At 33.0% G+C, this 16,947-nt stretch overlaps 1 protein-coding gene and 2 long non-coding RNA genes across 8 annotated transcripts in view; 2 read left to right on the forward strand and 1 right to left on the reverse strand.

The window, feature by feature from the left end:
* Positions 1 to 14,177, forward strand: LOC144064263 (uncharacterized). 3 transcript variants are annotated; one of them, XR_013296747.1, is made up of 5 exons: positions 1 to 166; positions 780 to 949; positions 13,252 to 13,329; positions 13,786 to 13,961; positions 14,034 to 14,177. It is a non-coding gene; the product is annotated as an uncharacterized LOC144064263 (long non-coding RNA). The 3 variants fall into 3 exon arrangements; XR_013296746.1 differs by lacking the exon at positions 1 to 166 and adding an exon at positions 187 to 371; XR_013296748.1 differs by lacking the exon at positions 1 to 166 and adding an exon at positions 391 to 615.
* The window catches only part of sgk1 (serum/glucocorticoid regulated kinase 1), a 14,592-nt gene continuing 11,091 nt past the window's right edge, over positions 13,447 to 16,947 (reverse strand). For all 4 annotated transcript variants that reach the window (XM_077586637.1, XM_077586636.1, XM_077586639.1 and 1 more), the window contains 7 exons: positions 15,650 to 15,838; positions 15,430 to 15,561; positions 15,106 to 15,342; positions 14,928 to 15,023; positions 14,711 to 14,866; positions 14,550 to 14,639; positions 13,447 to 13,938 (listed from right to left, as the gene is read on the reverse strand). In XM_077586637.1, coding sequence (XP_077442763.1) covers positions 13,780 to 13,938; positions 14,550 to 14,639; positions 14,711 to 14,866; positions 14,928 to 15,023; positions 15,106 to 15,342; positions 15,430 to 15,561; positions 15,650 to 15,838 — 1,059 coding nt within the window. In that variant the 3' untranslated portion in view covers positions 13,447 to 13,779. The remainder of the gene's footprint in view (positions 13,939 to 14,549; positions 14,640 to 14,710; positions 14,867 to 14,927; positions 15,024 to 15,105; positions 15,343 to 15,429; positions 15,562 to 15,649; positions 15,839 to 16,947) is intronic.
* On the forward strand, positions 14,364 to 15,082 carry LOC144064265 (uncharacterized). Its single transcript, XR_013296750.1, has 2 exons — positions 14,364 to 14,656; positions 14,732 to 15,082. It is a non-coding gene; the product is annotated as an uncharacterized LOC144064265 (long non-coding RNA).

Below are 16,947 nucleotides of genomic sequence, written 5' to 3' on the forward strand. Positions count from 1 at the left end.
GCTGTGCGACAGAATTAGAAGTTCACTATGTTAACGTCATTTAAAAACTAATTCGTTAGTTTTTAAAAGTTGCCGAAAGAAAAATAATTAACACTGCCCTCTTACGGAACATTGAGTGCACTGCATTTTTACCCAAATCTCTTTTACGACTCTATACTAGTTTACGGTAAGGTCAAGCAGGTGACGTTTCGATTGTTAACTTTTTCGCGTAGTATTCCTCGTGTTTTATCGTCCTTCGTCATTATTTTCTCATTAGATAAGTCCTTTATATAAGCGTCATCCACATTCAGATGGATTACAAATATGACGATGATGTTGCAATGCCTGCATTTAGTGTAGAATGGACATCGTTCACGAGGCTAACCGTTAAGGTTAGGCTAACGGTCATTTGTACTACACGTGAACTGTTCTACTTTAGGGTAGTCCACAAACATTATTTTTTATTAATCAGAGTGCCGCCAGAAAAAAAAATCTAAGGATTCAATGCCAATTTGGAATCGCCCTCTTTCATTTAAATTGGATAAATAGACATTTACAGTGTGATTTAAAGTATTGATGTAGTGGCTCCCATTGAAGGGTCAGTCAAAATGGATTGGACGTTCATCGCTGTTAATGGTACTGTCTATGATTACAAATGACTTAACAAACCAATCCATTGGTAGAAGGATATTGTAATGTTTGTGTGTGTGCCGCATAACCAATCTACAAACCCAATGTTTGTAGACGTTATGTTTTATCCCCAGTGATGACATTCAAATGTGTCTGTTGTTCATCCACAGAGCAATAAAAGCTGGGAAAAGCATCCAGACGGAAAAGCACGGACGCATCATTGGTTTTCTACAAATCCTTCAGTGTCAAGACGCTTGGATACTGACAGACAGACCAACGATGACTCAAGTCGCTGCGAAGAAACATCCAACATCGTTTGACCTCTGGCATTTATGCAAAGGTCAGTTCATTTTAAATCGACTGACTTATTATTCATGGTCGTTTTCAAGGTTTTTTTCTTTAAAAAAAACGACAGTACAGTAAGGCTTTTTTCTTTAAAAAACAACATAGTATAGTAAGGCTTTTTAAATTAAAAAATGACATTGTATGGTAAGGCTTTTTTCCTCCTAAAAAACGACATAGTATAGTAAGGCTTTTTTCTTAAAAAACGACATAGTATAGTAAGGCTTTTTTTTCCTAAAAAACGACATAGTATAGTAAGGCTTTTTTCTTAAAAAATGACATAGTATAGTAAGGCTTTTTTCCCTAAAAAACGACATAGTATAGTAAGGCTTTTTTTCTAAAAAATCGACATTGTATAGTAAGGCTTTTTTTCTAAAAAAACGACATAGTATAGTAAGGCTTTTTTCTTAAAAAAACGACATAGTATAGTAAGGCTTTTTTTCTTTAAAAAATGTCATAGTTTAGTAAGGCTTTTTTCCCTAAAAAACGACATAGTATAGTATGGCTTTTTTCCCCTAAAAAACGACATAGTATAGTAAGGCTTTTTTTCCCAAAAAAACGACATAGTATAGTAAGGCTTTTTTTCTTTAAAAAACGACATAGTATAGTAAGGCTTTTCCCCCTAAAAAACGACATAGTATAGTAAGGCTTTTTTTCTTTAAAAAACGACATAGTATAGTAAGGCTTTTTTTCTTTAAAAAACGACATAGTATAGTAAGGCTTTTTTTCCCTAAAAAACGACATAGTATAGTAAGGCTTTTTTTCTTTAAAAAACGACATAGTATAGTAAGGCTTTTTTCCCCTAAAAAACGACATAGTATAGTAAGGCTTTTTTTTCTTTAAAAAACGACATAGTATAGTAAGGCTTTTTTCCCCTAAAAAACGACATAGTATAGTATGGCTTTTTTCCCCTAAAAAACGACATAGTATAGTAAGGCTTTTTTTCTTTAAAAACGACATAGTATAATAAGGCTTTTTTCTTAAAAAAAAAATGACATAGTATAGTAAGGCTTTTTTTCTTTAAAAAACGACATAGTATAGTAATGCTTTTTTTCCCTAAAAAATTGACATAGTATATTAAGGCTTTTTCCTCCTAAAAAACAACATAGTATAGTTAGGCTTTTTTTCTTTAAAAAATGACATAGTATAGTAAGGCTTTTTTCTTAAAAAAACAACAGTATAGTAAGGCTTTTTTTCTTAAAAAAAACGACATAGTATAGTAAGTAAACTTAACCTTAAACCTAAACTTAAACTTAGTATAGTATAGTAAGGCTTTTTCTTTAAAAAAAAAACAACAACATAGTATAGTAAGGCTTTTTTCCCTAAAAAACGACATTTTATAGTAAGGCTTTATTTCTTTAAAAAACGACATAGTATAGTAAGGCTTTTTTTTCCTAAAAAAACGACATAGTATAATAAGGCTTTTTTCTTAAAAAATGACATAGTGTAGTAAGGCTTTTTTCCCTAAAAAACGACATAGTATAGTAAGGCTTTTTTCTTTAAAAACACGACATAGTATAGTAAGGCTTTTTTCCCTAAAAAATGACATAGTATAGCAAGGCTTTATTTCTTTAAAAAACGACATAGTATAGTAAGGCTTTATTTCTTTAAAAAACGACATAGTATAGTAAGGCCTTTTTTCCCTAAAAAACGACATAGTATAGTATGGCTTTTTTCCCCTAAAAAACGACATAGTATAGTAAGGCTTTTTTTCTTTAAAAAACGACATAGTATAATAAGGCTTTTTTCTTTAAAAAAATGACTTAGTATAGTAAGGCTTTTTTTCTTTAAAAAACGACATAGTATAGTAATGCTTTTTTTCCCTAAAAAATTGACATAGTATGGTAAGGCTTTTTCCCCCTAAAAAACGACATAGTATAGTATGGCTTTTTTCCCCCTAAAGAACGACATAGTATAGTAAGTAAACTTAACCTTAAACCTAAACTTAAACTTAGTATAGTATAGTAAGGCTTTTTCTTTAAAAAAAAAACAACAACATAGTATAGTAAGGCTTTTTTCCCTAAAAAACGACATTTTATAGTAAGGCTTTATTTCTTTAAAAAACGACATAGTATAGTAAGGCTTTTTTTTCCTAAAAAAACGACATAGTATAATAAGGCTTTTTTCTTAAAAAATGACATAGTGTAGTAAGGCTTTTTTCCCTAAAAAACGACATAGTATAGTAAGGCTTTTTTCTTTAAAAACACGACATAGTATAGTAAGGCTTTTTTCCCTAAAAAATGACATAGTATAGCAAGGCTTTATTTCTTTAAAAAACGACATAGTATAGTAAGGCTTTATTTCTTTAAAAAACGACATAGTATAGTAAGGCCTTTTTTCCCTAAAAAACGACATAGTATAGTATGGCTTTTTTCCCCTAAAAAACGACATAGTATAGTAAGGCTTTTTTTCTTTAAAAAACGACATAGTATAATAAGGCTTTTTTCTTTAAAAAAATGACTTAGTATAGTAAGGCTTTTTTTCTTTAAAAAACGACATAGTATAGTAATGCTTTTTTTCCCTAAAAAATTGACATAGTATGGTAAGGCTTTTTCCCCCTAAAAAACGACATAGTATAGTATGGCTTTTTTCCCCCTAAAGAACGACATAGTATAGTAAGGCTTTTTTCTTTAAAAAACGACATAGTATAGTAAGGCTTTTTCCCCTAAAAAACGACATAGTATAGTAAGGCTTTTTTTCTTTAAAAAACGACATAGTATAGTAAGGCTTTTTTTCTTTAAAAAACGACATAGTATAGTAAGGCTTTTTTTCCCTAAAAAACGACATAGTATAGTAAGGCTTTTTTTCTTTAAAAAACGACATAGTATAGTAAGGCTTTTTTTCCCTAAAAAACGACATAGTATAGTAAGGCTTTTTTTCTTTAAAAAACGACATAGTATAGTAAGGCTTTTTTTCCCTAAAAAACGACATAGTATAGTAAGGCTTTTCCCCCCTAAAAAAACAACATAGTATAGTAAGGCTTTTTTTCTTTAAAAAACGACATAGTATAGTAAGGCTTTTTTATTTAAAAAAAAAAAGACATAGTATAGTAAGGCTTTTTTCCCCTAAAAACGACATAGTATAGTAAGGCTTTTTTCCCCTAAAAAACGACATAGTATAGTAAGGCTTTTTTTCTTTAAAAACGACATAGTATAATAAGGCTTTTTTCTTTTAAAAAATGACATAGTATAGTAAGGCTTTTTTTCTTTAAAAAACGACATAGTATAGTAAGGCTTTTTTCCTAAAAAACGACATAGTATAGTAAGGCTTTTTTTCCCTAAAAAACGACATAGCATAGTAAGGCTTTTTTCCCCTAAAAAACGACATAGTATAGTAAGGCTTTTTTCCCCTAAAAACGACATAGTATAGTAAGGCTTTTTTTTCTTTAAAAACGACATAGTATAGTAAGGCTTTTTTTCCCTAAAAAACGACATAGTATAGTAAGGCTTTTTTTCTTTAAAAACGACATAGTATAATAAGGCTTTTTTCTTTAAAAAAAATGACATAGTATAGTAAGGCTTTTTTTCTTTAAAAAACGACATAGTATAGTAAGGCTTTTTTTCCCTAAAAAACGACATAGTATAGTAAGGCTTTTTCCCCCTAAAAAACGACATAGTATAGTATGGCTTTTTTTCCCTAAAAAACGACATAGTATAGTAAGGCTTTTCCCCCCTAAAAAACGACATAGTATAGTATGGCTTTTTTTCCCCTAAAAAACGACAGTCTCGTAAGGCTTTTTTTTCTTTAAAAAACGACATAGTATAGTAAGGCTTTTTTCCCTAAAAAACGACATAGTATAGTATGGCTTTTTTCCCCTAAAAAACGACATTGTATAGTATGGCTTTTTTTCCCCAAAAAACGACATAGTATAGTAAGGCTTTTTTTTCTTTAAAAAACGACATAGTATAGTAAGGCTTTTTTCCCTAAAAAACGACATAGTATAGTATGGCTTTTTTCCCCTAAAAAACGACATTGTATAGTATGGCTTTTTTTCCCCAAAAAACGACATAGTATAGTAAGGCTTTTTTTCCCTAAAAAACGACATAGTATAGTATGGCTTTTTTCCCCTAAAAAACGACATAGTATAGTAAGGCTTTTTTTCCCTAAAAAACGACATAGTATAGTAAGGCTTTTCCCCCCTAAAAAACGACATAGTATAGTAAGGCTTTTTTTCTTTAAAAAACGACATAGTATAGTAAGGCTTTTTTATTTAAAAAAAAAAAAGACATAGTATAGTAAGGCTTTTTTCCCCTAAAAACGACATAGTATAGTAAGGCTTTTCCCCCTAAAAAACGACATAGTATAGTAAGGCTTTTTTTCTTTAAAAAACGACATAGTATAGTAAGGCTTTTTTATTTAAAAAAAAAAAAGACATAGTATAGTAAGGCTTTTTTCCCCTAAAAACGACTTAGTATAGCAAGGCTTTTTTCCCCTAAAAAACGACATAGTATAGTAAGGCTTTTTTTCTTTAAAAACGACATAGTATAATAAGGCTTTTTTCTTTAAAAAAATGACATAGTATAGTAAGGCTTTTTTTCTTTAAAAAACGACATAGTATAGTAAGGCTTTTTTTCCTAAAAAACGACATAGCATAGTAAGGCTTTTTTTCCCTAAAAAACGACATAGCATAGTAAGGCTTTTTTTCTTTAAAAACGACATAGTATAGTAAGGCTTTTTTCTTTAAAAAATGACATAGTATAGTAAGGTTTTTTTTCCTAAAAAACGACATAGTATAGTAAGGCTTTCCCCCTTAAAAAACGACATAGTATAGTAAGGCTTTTTCCTTAAAAAAAATGACATAGGATAATTAGGTTTTTTCTTAAAAAATCGACATAGTATAATAAGGCTTTTTCCCTTAAAAAACGACATAGTATAGTATGGCTTTTTTCCCCTAAAAACGACATAGTATAGTAAGGCTTTTTTCCCCTAAAAAACGACATAGTATAGTAAGGCTTTTTTCCCCTAAAAACGACATAGTATAGTAAGGCTTTTTTTCTTTAAAAACAACATAGTATAGTAAGGCTTTTTTTCCCTAAAAAACGACATAGTATAGTAAGGCTTTTTTTCTTTAAAAACGACATAGTATAATAAGGCTTTTTTCTTTAAAAAAAATGACATAGTATAGTAAGGCTTTTTTTCTTTAAAAAACGACATAGTATAGTAAGGCTTTTTTTCCCTAAAAAACGACATAGTATAGTAAGGCTTTTTCCCCCTAAAAAACGACATAGTATAGTATGGCTTTTTTTCCCTAAAAAACGACATAGTATAGTAAGGCTTTTCCCCCCTAAAAAACGACATAGTATAGTATGGCTTTTTTTCCCCTAAAAAACGACATAGTATAGTAAGGCCTTTTTTCCCTAAAAAACGACATAGTATAGTATGGCTTTTTTCCCCTAAAAAACGACATAGTATAGTAAGGCTTTTTTTCTTTAAAAAACGACATAGTATAATAAGGCTTTTTTCTTTAAAAAAATGACTTAGTATAGTAAGGCTTTTTTTCTTTAAAAAACGACATAGTATAGTAATGCTTTTTTTCCCTAAAAAATTGACATAGTATGGTAAGGCTTTTTCCCCCTAAAAAACGACATAGTATAGTATGGCTTTTTTTCCCCCTAAAGAACGACATAGTATAGTAAGGCTTTTTTCTTTAAAAAACGACATAGTATAGTAAGGCTTTTTCCCCTAAAAAACGACATAGTATAGTAAGGCTTTTTTTCTTTAAAAAACGACATAGTATAATAAGGCTTTTTTCTTTAAAAAAATGACTTAGTATAGTAAGGCTTTTTTTCTTTAAAAAACGACATAGTATAGTAATGCTTTTTTTCCCTAAAAAATTGACATAGTATGGTAAGGCTTTTTCCCCCTAAAAAACGACATAGTATAGTATGGCTTTTTTCCCCCTAAAGAACGACATAGTATAGTAAGGCTTTTTTCTTTAAAAAACGACATAGTATAGTAAGGCTTTTTCCCCTAAAAAACGACATAGTATAGTAAGGCTTTTTTTCTTTAAAAAACGACATAGTATAGTAAGGCTTTTTTTCTTTAAAAAACGACATAGTATAGTAAGGCTTTTTTTCCCTAAAAAACGACATAGTATAGTAAGGCTTTTTTTCTTTAAAAAACGACATAGTATAGTAAGGCTTTTTTTCCCTAAAAAACGACATAGTATAGTAAGGCTTTTTTTCTTTAAAAAACGACATAGTATAGTAAGGCTTTTTTTCCCTAAAAAACGACATAGTATAGTAAGGCTTTTCCCCCCTAAAAAAACAACATAGTATAGTAAGGCTTTTTTTCTTTAAAAAACGACATAGTATAGTAAGGCTTTTTTATTTAAAAAAAAAAAGACATAGTATAGTAAGGCTTTTTTCCCCTAAAAACGACATAGTATAGTAAGGCTTTTTTCCCCTAAAAAACGACATAGTATAGTAAGGCTTTTTTTCTTTAAAAACGACATAGTATAATAAGGCTTTTTTCTTTTAAAAAATGACATAGTATAGTAAGGCTTTTTTTCTTTAAAAAACGACATAGTATAGTAAGGCTTTTTTCCTAAAAAACGACATAGTATAGTAAGGCTTTTTTTCCCTAAAAAACGACATAGCATAGTAAGGCTTTTTTCCCCTAAAAAACGACATAGTATAGTAAGGCTTTTTTCCCCTAAAAACGACATAGTATAGTAAGGCTTTTTTTTCTTTAAAAACGACATAGTATAGTAAGGCTTTTTTTCCCTAAAAAACGACATAGTATAGTAAGGCTTTTTTTCTTTAAAAACGACATAGTATAATAAGGCTTTTTTCTTTAAAAAAAATGACATAGTATAGTAAGGCTTTTTTTCTTTAAAAAACGACATAGTATAGTAAGGCTTTTTTTCCCTAAAAAACGACATAGTATAGTAAGGCTTTTTCCCCCTAAAAAACGACATAGTATAGTATGGCTTTTTTTCCCTAAAAAACGACATAGTATAGTAAGGCTTTTCCCCCCTAAAAAACGACATAGTATAGTATGGCTTTTTTTCCCCTAAAAAACGACAGTCTCGTAAGGCTTTTTTTTCTTTAAAAAACGACATAGTATAGTAAGGCTTTTTTCCCTAAAAAACGACATAGTATAGTATGGCTTTTTTCCCCTAAAAAACGACATTGTATAGTATGGCTTTTTTTCCCCAAAAAACGACATAGTATAGTAAGGCTTTTTTTTCTTTAAAAAACGACATAGTATAGTAAGGCTTTTTTCCCTAAAAAACGACATAGTATAGTATGGCTTTTTTCCCCTAAAAAACGACATTGTATAGTATGGCTTTTTTTCCCCAAAAAACGACATAGTATAGTAAGGCTTTTTTTCCCTAAAAAACGACATAGTATAGTATGGCTTTTTTCCCCTAAAAAACGACATAGTATAGTAAGGCTTTTTTTCCCTAAAAAACGACATAGTATAGTAAGGCTTTTCCCCCCTAAAAAACGACATAGTATAGTAAGGCTTTTTTTCTTTAAAAAACGACATAGTATAGTAAGGCTTTTTTATTTAAAAAAAAAAAAGACATAGTATAGTAAGGCTTTTTTCCCCTAAAAACGACATAGTATAGTAAGGCTTTTCCCCCTAAAAAACGACATAGTATAGTAAGGCTTTTTTTCTTTAAAAAACGACATAGTATAGTAAGGCTTTTTTATTTAAAAAAAAAAAAGACATAGTATAGTAAGGCTTTTTTCCCCTAAAAACGACTTAGTATAGCAAGGCTTTTTTCCCCTAAAAAACGACATAGTATAGTAAGGCTTTTTTTCTTTAAAAACGACATAGTATAATAAGGCTTTTTTCTTTAAAAAAATGACATAGTATAGTAAGGCTTTTTTTCTTTAAAAAACGACATAGTATAGTAAGGCTTTTTTTCCTAAAAAACGACATAGCATAGTAAGGCTTTTTTTCCCTAAAAAACGACATAGCATAGTAAGGCTTTTTTTCTTTAAAAACGACATAGTATAGTAAGGCTTTTTTCTTTAAAAAATGACATAGTATAGTAAGGTTTTTTTTCCTAAAAAACGACATAGTATAGTAAGGCTTTCCCCCTTAAAAAACGACATAGTATAGTAAGGCTTTTTCCTTAAAAAAAATGACATAGGATAATTAGGTTTTTTCTTAAAAAATCGACATAGTATAATAAGGCTTTTTCCCTTAAAAAACGACATAGTATAGTATGGCTTTTTTCCCCTAAAAACGACATAGTATAGTAAGGCTTTTTTCCCCTAAAAAACGACATAGTATAGTAAGGCTTTTTTCCCCTAAAAACGACATAGTATAGTAAGGCTTTTTTTCTTTAAAAACAACATAGTATAGTAAGGCTTTTTTTCCCTAAAAAACGACATAGTATAGTAAGGCTTTTTTTCTTTAAAAACGACATAGTATAATAAGGCTTTTTTCTTTAAAAAAAATGACATAGTATAGTAAGGCTTTTTTTCTTTAAAAAACGACATAGTATAGTAAGGCTTTTTTTCCCTAAAAAACGACATAGTATAGTAAGGCTTTTTCCCCCTAAAAAACGACATAGTATAGTATGGCTTTTTTTCCCTAAAAAACGACATAGTATAGTAAGGCTTTTCCCCCCCTAAAAAACGACATAGTATAGTAAGGCTTTTCCCCCCTAAAAAACGACATAGTATAGTATGGCTTTTTTTCCCCTAAAAAACGACATAGTATAGTAAGGCCTTTTTTCCCTAAAAAACGACATAGTATAGTATGGCTTTTTTCCCCTAAAAAACGACATAGTATAGTAAGGCTTTTTTTCTTTAAAAAACGACATAGTATAATAAGGCTTTTTTCTTTAAAAAAATGACTTAGTATAGTAAGGCTTTTTTTCTTTAAAAAACGACATAGTATAGTAATGCTTTTTTTCCCTAAAAAATTGACATAGTATGGTAAGGCTTTTTCCCCCTAAAAAACGACATAGTATAGTATGGCTTTTTTTCCCCCTAAAGAACGACATAGTATAGTAAGGCTTTTTTCTTTAAAAAACGACATAGTATAGTAAGGCTTTTTCCCCTAAAAAACGACATAGTATAGTAAGGCTTTTTTTCTTTAAAAAATGACATAGTATAGTAAGGCTTTTTTTCTTTAAAAAACGACATAGTATAGCAAGGCTTTTTTTCCCTAAAAAACGACATAGTATAGTAAGGCTTTTTTTCTTTAAAAAACGACATAGTATAGTAAGGCTTTTTTTCCCTAAAAAACGACATAGTATAGTAAGGCTTTTCCCCCCTAAAAAAACAACATAGTATAGTAAGGCTTTTTTTCTTTAAAAAACGACATAGTATAGTAAGGCTTTTTTATTAAAAAAAAAAAAAGACATAGTATAGTAAGGCTTTTTTCCCCTAAAAACGACATAGTATAGTAAGGCTTTTTTCCCCTAAAAAACGACATAGTATAGTAAGGCTTTTTTTCTTTAAAAACGACATAGTATAATAAGGCTTTTTTCTTTAAAAAAATGACATAGTATAGTAAGGCTTTTTTTCTTTAAAAAACGACATAGTATAGTAAGGCTTTTTTTCTTAAAAAACGACATAGTATAGTAAGGCTTTTTTTCCCTAAAAAACGACATAGCATAGTAAGGCTTTTTTCCCCTAAAAAACGACATAGTATAGTAAGGCTTTTTTCCCCTAAAAACGACATAGTATAGTAAGGCTTTTTTTTCTTTAAAAACGACATAGTATAGTAAGGCTTTTTTTCCCTAAAAAACGACATAGTATAGTAAGGCTTTTTTTCTTTAAAAACGACATAGTATAATAAGGCTTTTTTCTTTAAAAAAAATGACATAGTATAGTAAGGCTTTTTTTCTTTAAAAAACGACATAGTATAGTAAGGCTTTTTTTCCCTAAAAAACGACATAGTATAGTAAGGCTTTTCCCCCCTAAAAAACGACATAGTATAGTATGGCTTTTTTTCCCCTAAAAAACGACATAGTATAGTAAGGCTTTTTTTCCCTAAAAAACGACATAGTCTCGTAAGGCTTTTTTTTCTTTAAAAAACGACATAGTATAGTAAGGCTTTTTTCCCTAAAAAACGACATAGTATAGTATGGCTTTTTTCCCCTAAAAAACGACATTGTATAGTAAGGCTTTTTTTCCCCAAAAAACGACATAGTATAGTAAGGCTTTTTTTCCCTAAAAAACGACATAGTATAGTATGGCTTTTTTCCCCTAAAAAACGACATAGTATAGTAAGGCTTTTTTTCCCTAAAAAACGACATAGTATAGTAAGGCTTTTCCCCCCTAAAAAACGACATAGTATAGTAAGGCTTTTTTTCTTTAAAAAACGACATAGTATAGTAAGGCTTTTCCCCCTAAAAAACGACATAGTATAGTAAGGCTTTTTTTCTTTAAAAAACGACATAGTATAGTAAGGCTTTTTTATTTAAAAAAAAAAAAGACATAGTATAGTAAGGCTTTTTTCCCCTAAAAACGACATAGTATAGTAAGGCTTTTCCCCCTAAAAAACGACATAGTATAGTAAGGCTTTTTTCCCCTAAAAACGACATAGTATAGCAAGGCTTTTTTCCCCTAAAAAACGACATAGTATAGTAAGGCTTTTTTTCTTTAAAAACGACATAGTATAATAAGGCTTTTTTCTTTAAAAAAATGACATAGTATAGTAAGGCTTTTTTTCTTTAAAAAACGACATAGTATAGTAAGGCTTTTTTTCCTAAAAAACGACATAGTATAGTAAGGCTTTTTTTCCCTAAAAAACGACATAGCATAGTAAGGCTTTTTTTCTTTAAAAACGACATAGTATAGTAAGGCTTTTTTCTTTAAAAAATGACATAGTATAGTAAGGTTTTTTTTCCTAAAAAACGACATAGTATAGTAAGGCTTTCCCCCTTAAAAAACGACATAGTATAGTAAGGCTTTTTCCTTAAAAAAAATGACATAGGATAATTAGGTTTTTTCTTAAAAAATCGACATAGTATAATAAGGCTTTTTCCCTTAAAAAACGACATAGTATAGTATGGCTTTTTTCCCCTAAAAACGACGTAGTATAGTAAGGCTTCTTTCCCCTAAAAAACGACATAGTATAGTAAGGCTTTTTTCCCCTAAAAACGACATAGTATAGTAAGGCTTTTTTTCTTTAAAAACAACATAGTATAGTAAGGCTTTTTTATTTAAAAAAAAAAAGACATAGTATAGTAAGGCTTTTTTCCCCTAAAAACGACATAGTATAGTAAGGCTTTTTCCCCCTAAAAAACGACATAGTATAGTAAGGCTTTTTTTCTTTAAAAACGACATAGTATAATAAGGCTTTTTTCTTTAAAAAAATGACATAGTATAGTAAGGCTTTTTTTTCTTTAAAAAACGACATAGTATAGTAAGGCTTTTTTTCCTAAAAAACGACATAGTATAGTAAGGCTTTTTTTCCCTAAAAAACGACATAGCATAGTAAGGCTTTTTTCCCCTAAAAAACGACATAGTATAGTAAGGCTTTTCCCCCCTAAAAAAACAACATAGTATAGTAAGGCTTTTTTTCTTTAAAAAACGACATAGTATAGTAAGGCTTTTCCCCCTAAAAAACGACATAGTATAGTAAGGCTTTTTTTCTTTAAAAAACGACATAGTATAGTAAGGCTTTTTTATTTAAAAAAAAAAAGACATAGTATAGTAAGGCTTTTTTCCCCTAAAAACGACATAGTATAGCAAGGCTTTTTTCCCCTAAAAAACGACATAGTATAGTAAGGCTTTTTTTCTTTAAAAACGACATAGTATAATAAGGCTTTTTTCTTTAAAAAAATGACATAGTATAGTAAGGCTTTTTTTCTTTAAAAAACGACATAGTATAGTAAGGCTTTTTTTCCTAAAAAACGACATAGTATAGTAAGGCTTTTTTTCCCTAAAAAACGACATAGCATAGTAAGGCTTTTTTCCCCTAAAAAACGACATAGTATAGTAAGGCTTTTTTCCCCTAAAAACGACATAGTATAGTAAGGCTTTTTTTCTTTAAAAACGACATAGTATAGTAAGGCTTTTTTCTTTAAAAAATGACATAGTATAGTAAGGTTTTTTTTCCTAAAAAACGACATAGTATAGTAAGGCTTTCCCCCTTAAAAAACGACATAGTATAGTAAGGCTTTTTCCTTAAAAAAAATGACATAGGATAATTAGGTTTTTTCTTAAAAAATCGACATAGTATAATAAGGCTTTTCCCTTAAAAAACGACATAGTATAGTATGGCTTTTTTCCCCTGAAAAAACGACCATGTATAGTAAGGCTTTTTATTTACAAAAAATAACCATGAGTCTGTGATTTAAAGTGGTCTTCCTTGTGCTTTCAGCCCAGCCCGACGCAGCAGATCAACCTGGGCCCGTCGTCCAATCCGTCGGCCAAGCCCAACGACTTCCACTTCCTCAAGGTGAATGATTGGCAAGGGCAGCTTCGGCAAAGTCCTGCTGGCCCGCTTTTTTTCTTTTAAAACGTCATACTAGTAAGGCTTTCTTCGTAAAAAACGACATAGCATAAAAAACAGCCATAGTATACATAGTCCTTTTATTGCTGGGTCATCATTGGTCACATACACTTTCCAAACAACTTTATAATGTACAGTACATTAAAACATTTATTAACATAACATACATCTCTACATCACATTATTTTTAGTCTTGTCTAATATATACAAAAAGCAACTTAAATAGAAGTGAGATTGCTCCGTGCTAAGACTTAGCAGATAGTCCCTCCGTCTCTCTTATCGAGTGAGGTGTGCAAAATGAGCGGCCACGTTCAAATAAAAAAGGCACCTCTGTAACATTCACATTCTCTCTTGCTCCCATCCAAACACAACGTATTAACGGCGCCTTTCTTTCTCTTATAGGTAGGAGTCGGCGGACGGGGCGTAGGAGAAGCCCGCGAAGGCCTCCTGGACGCTGGACGTCGCCAGGACGCTGTCGGACGAGCGGCCGATGGAGTTGGGCACAGGTTCCTCGGTGAACTCGGGGTCAAAGTGCCGCAGGTCGTTGGGGCCCGTCTGCGGAGAGACAATTAACAGAGGTGAGTTGTGCGCTTCCCGACAAGATTGAATGAGCAGATAGCTAAGTTAAGCTCTCTTTTAAAATGCTGCAGGTGGTGACCTCTGTTTGAGCTGGAAAGGAAGCTGCGGGCATCGCTTCAACTACCTCGCATGGTAAGTGGGCAACCTACCATCCATTTGAGCTAGGAACCTACCCAACCACGGACTGGCTCACTACATGTCCGTTTGACCTGAAAAGAGAGAACTTGTGTCAATAGACAAAACAGTGTCAAAACCTCCACTGTGGAATGTATGGTTTTGACACTATTTTGTCTATTGACGCAAGTTCTCTCTTTTCAGGTCAAACGGACATGTAGTGAGCCAGTCTGTGGTTGGGTGGGTGCCTAGCTCAAATGGATGGTAGTGCGAGAGGTAATTGTCCACAATTGTCACTTTACAATTGAAACAGAAATATATAAAGCCAGGCCATTGCAAAGTAAAGAGCTGGGTCGGAGCTTTAGCTCACATGGTAGAGTCCAAGCTTACCACGCCAAAGGTAGCGGGATCGAATCCCGCACTCGCCAACTGAAAAAAAATGAGTATCATTTTAACATTTACATTTAACTCACCACGTTAGGATTGAAGGGCGGCGTGATCTTCTTGGCGTTGAGTTCGTCCCAGTTGATGGGCGAGAAGAAGACGTGCTTCTGGATTTCCACCTGGAGGAGACGACAAGGTAAGTGGCCACAAAAGCAGTACCGACGACAGCCCAAAGGGGCGGCCCACTCACAAAGTCGTCGGCGCGGCCCAGCCGCTGGCTGCGTTCTTTCTGCAGGAGGCCTTCCAGCAGGTGGCGGGCGGCGTTGGAGATGTTGGGCTTGAGCTGCAGCGGCTTGTTCAGGATGTTGTCGTACATCTCCGCCGTGTTGCGGCTGTAAAAGGGAGGCTGAAAAGGACCCGGGGACTTTAGAGGCGCAGCCACGGAGAGGAAGATGGCGGACACTCACCAGGCCGTAAAGCATCTCGTAGAGGACGGCGCCCAGGCACCACCAGTCCACCGTGCGGTCGTACGGCTGCTTGTGCAGAACCTCCGGCGCCAAATACTGAAGCAAAAATAAAAGATGTCAGCCATGTTGTACTCTTAATAAAAAGCAAGCACCAACGTTTTGTGTAGTGTCTCTTTACCTCGGGCGTGCCGCAGAAGGTGGACGTTGTCCCGTCGGGCTCGATGTTCTCCTTGCACAGGCCAAAGTCGGTGAGGACCACGTGGCCCTGCGAGTCCAGGAGGATGTTCTCGGGCTTGAGGTCGCGGTAGACGATGTTGAGCGAGTGCAGGTAGCCCAGCGCGCTGGCGATCTCGGCGGCGTAGAAGCGCGCCCGCGGCTCCAGGAAGCAGCGCTCCCGTTGGAGGTGGTAGAAGAGCTGCACCGAGGCATGGAGAAAAGAAAAAAAATGAGCCTGGAGGTGTGGGAGCTCACCGGCGTGGCGTCACCACGTCCGTCGCCTCACCTCGCCGCCGTTGATGTAGTCCAGCACAAAGTAGAGCTTGTCGGTCGTTTGGAAGGAGTAGTGCAGGCCCACCAGAAAGGGGTGCTTCACGTTCTTCAGGAGCACGTTACGTTCGCACATGATGTGTTTCTCCTGGAAAGGACAAAGGACGGTCGAATGAGTCGTCGGGTCAAAGGAGCCACGGAGCAAAGGTGCTCCCACGTTAAAGCCGCCCACCCACCTCCTTCTTCTTGAGGATGGCCTTCTTCTGCAACACCTTGACGGCGTAAAAGCGCTCGTCCGAGCGGTGGCGGGCCAGCAGGACTTTGCCGAAGCTGCCCTTGCCGATCACCTTGAGGAAGTGGAAGTCGTTGGGCTTGGCCGACGGATTGGACGACGGGCCCAGGTTGATCTGCTGCGTCGGGCTGGGCTGAAAGCACAAGGAAGACCACTTTAAATCACAGACTCATGGTTATTTTTTGTAAATAAAAAGCCTTACTATACATGGTCGTTTTTTTAGGGGGGAAAAGCCATACTATACTATGTCGTTTTTTAAGGGAAAAAAGCCTTATTATACTATGTCGATTTTTAAGGGAAAAAGCCTTACTATACTATGTCCTTTTTTTTTTTTTTAGGAAAAAAGGCTTACTATACTATGTTGTTTTTTAGGGGAAAAAAAGCCTTACTATACTATGTCGTTTTTTTTAAAAGAAAAAAGCCTTACTATACTATGTCGTTTTTTAGGGAAAAAAAGCCTTACTATACTATGTCGTTTTTTAAGGGAAAAAGCCTTACTATACTATGTCTTTTTTTAGGGGAAAAAAGCCATACTATACTATGTCGTTTTTAGGGGGAAAAAGCCTTACTATACTATGTCGTTTTTTAGGAAAAAAAGCCTTACTATACTATGTCGTTTTTTTAAGAAAAAAGCCTTACTATACTATGTCGTTTTTTAAGGGAAAAAGCCTTACTATACTATGTCTTTTTTTTTTTTTTTTTTTAGGAAAAAAGCCTTACTATACTATGTTGTTTTTTAGGGGAAAAAAAGCCTTACTATACTATGTCGTTTTTTTTAAAAGAAAAAAGCCTTACTATACTATGTCGTTTTTTAGGGAAAAAAAGCCTTACTATACTATGTCGTTTTTTAAGGGAAAAAGCCTTACTATACTATGTCTTTTTTTTTTTTTTTTTGGAAAAAAGCCTTACTATACTATGTTGTTTTTTAGGGAAAAAAAGCCTTACTATACTATGTCGTTTTTTAAAGAAAAAAAGCCTTACTATACTATGTCGTTTTTTAGGGGAAAAAAGCCTTACTATACTATGTCGTTTTTTAGGGAAAAAAAAGCCTTACTATACTATGTCGTTTTTAAAGAAAAAAAAGCCTTACTATACTATGTCGTTTTTAGGGGAAAAAAGCCTTACTATACTATGTCGTTTTTTAAAGAAAAAAGCCTTACTATACTATGTCGTTTTTTAGGGAAAAAAAGCCTTACTATACTATGTCGTTTTTTAGGGGGAAAAAGCCTTACTATACTATGT

Source organism: Stigmatopora argus, chromosome 19 (assembly GCF_051989625.1).
Source record: "Stigmatopora argus isolate UIUO_Sarg chromosome 19, RoL_Sarg_1.0, whole genome shotgun sequence".
NCBI classification, from domain to species: domain Eukaryota; kingdom Metazoa; phylum Chordata; class Actinopteri; order Syngnathiformes; family Syngnathidae; genus Stigmatopora; species Stigmatopora argus.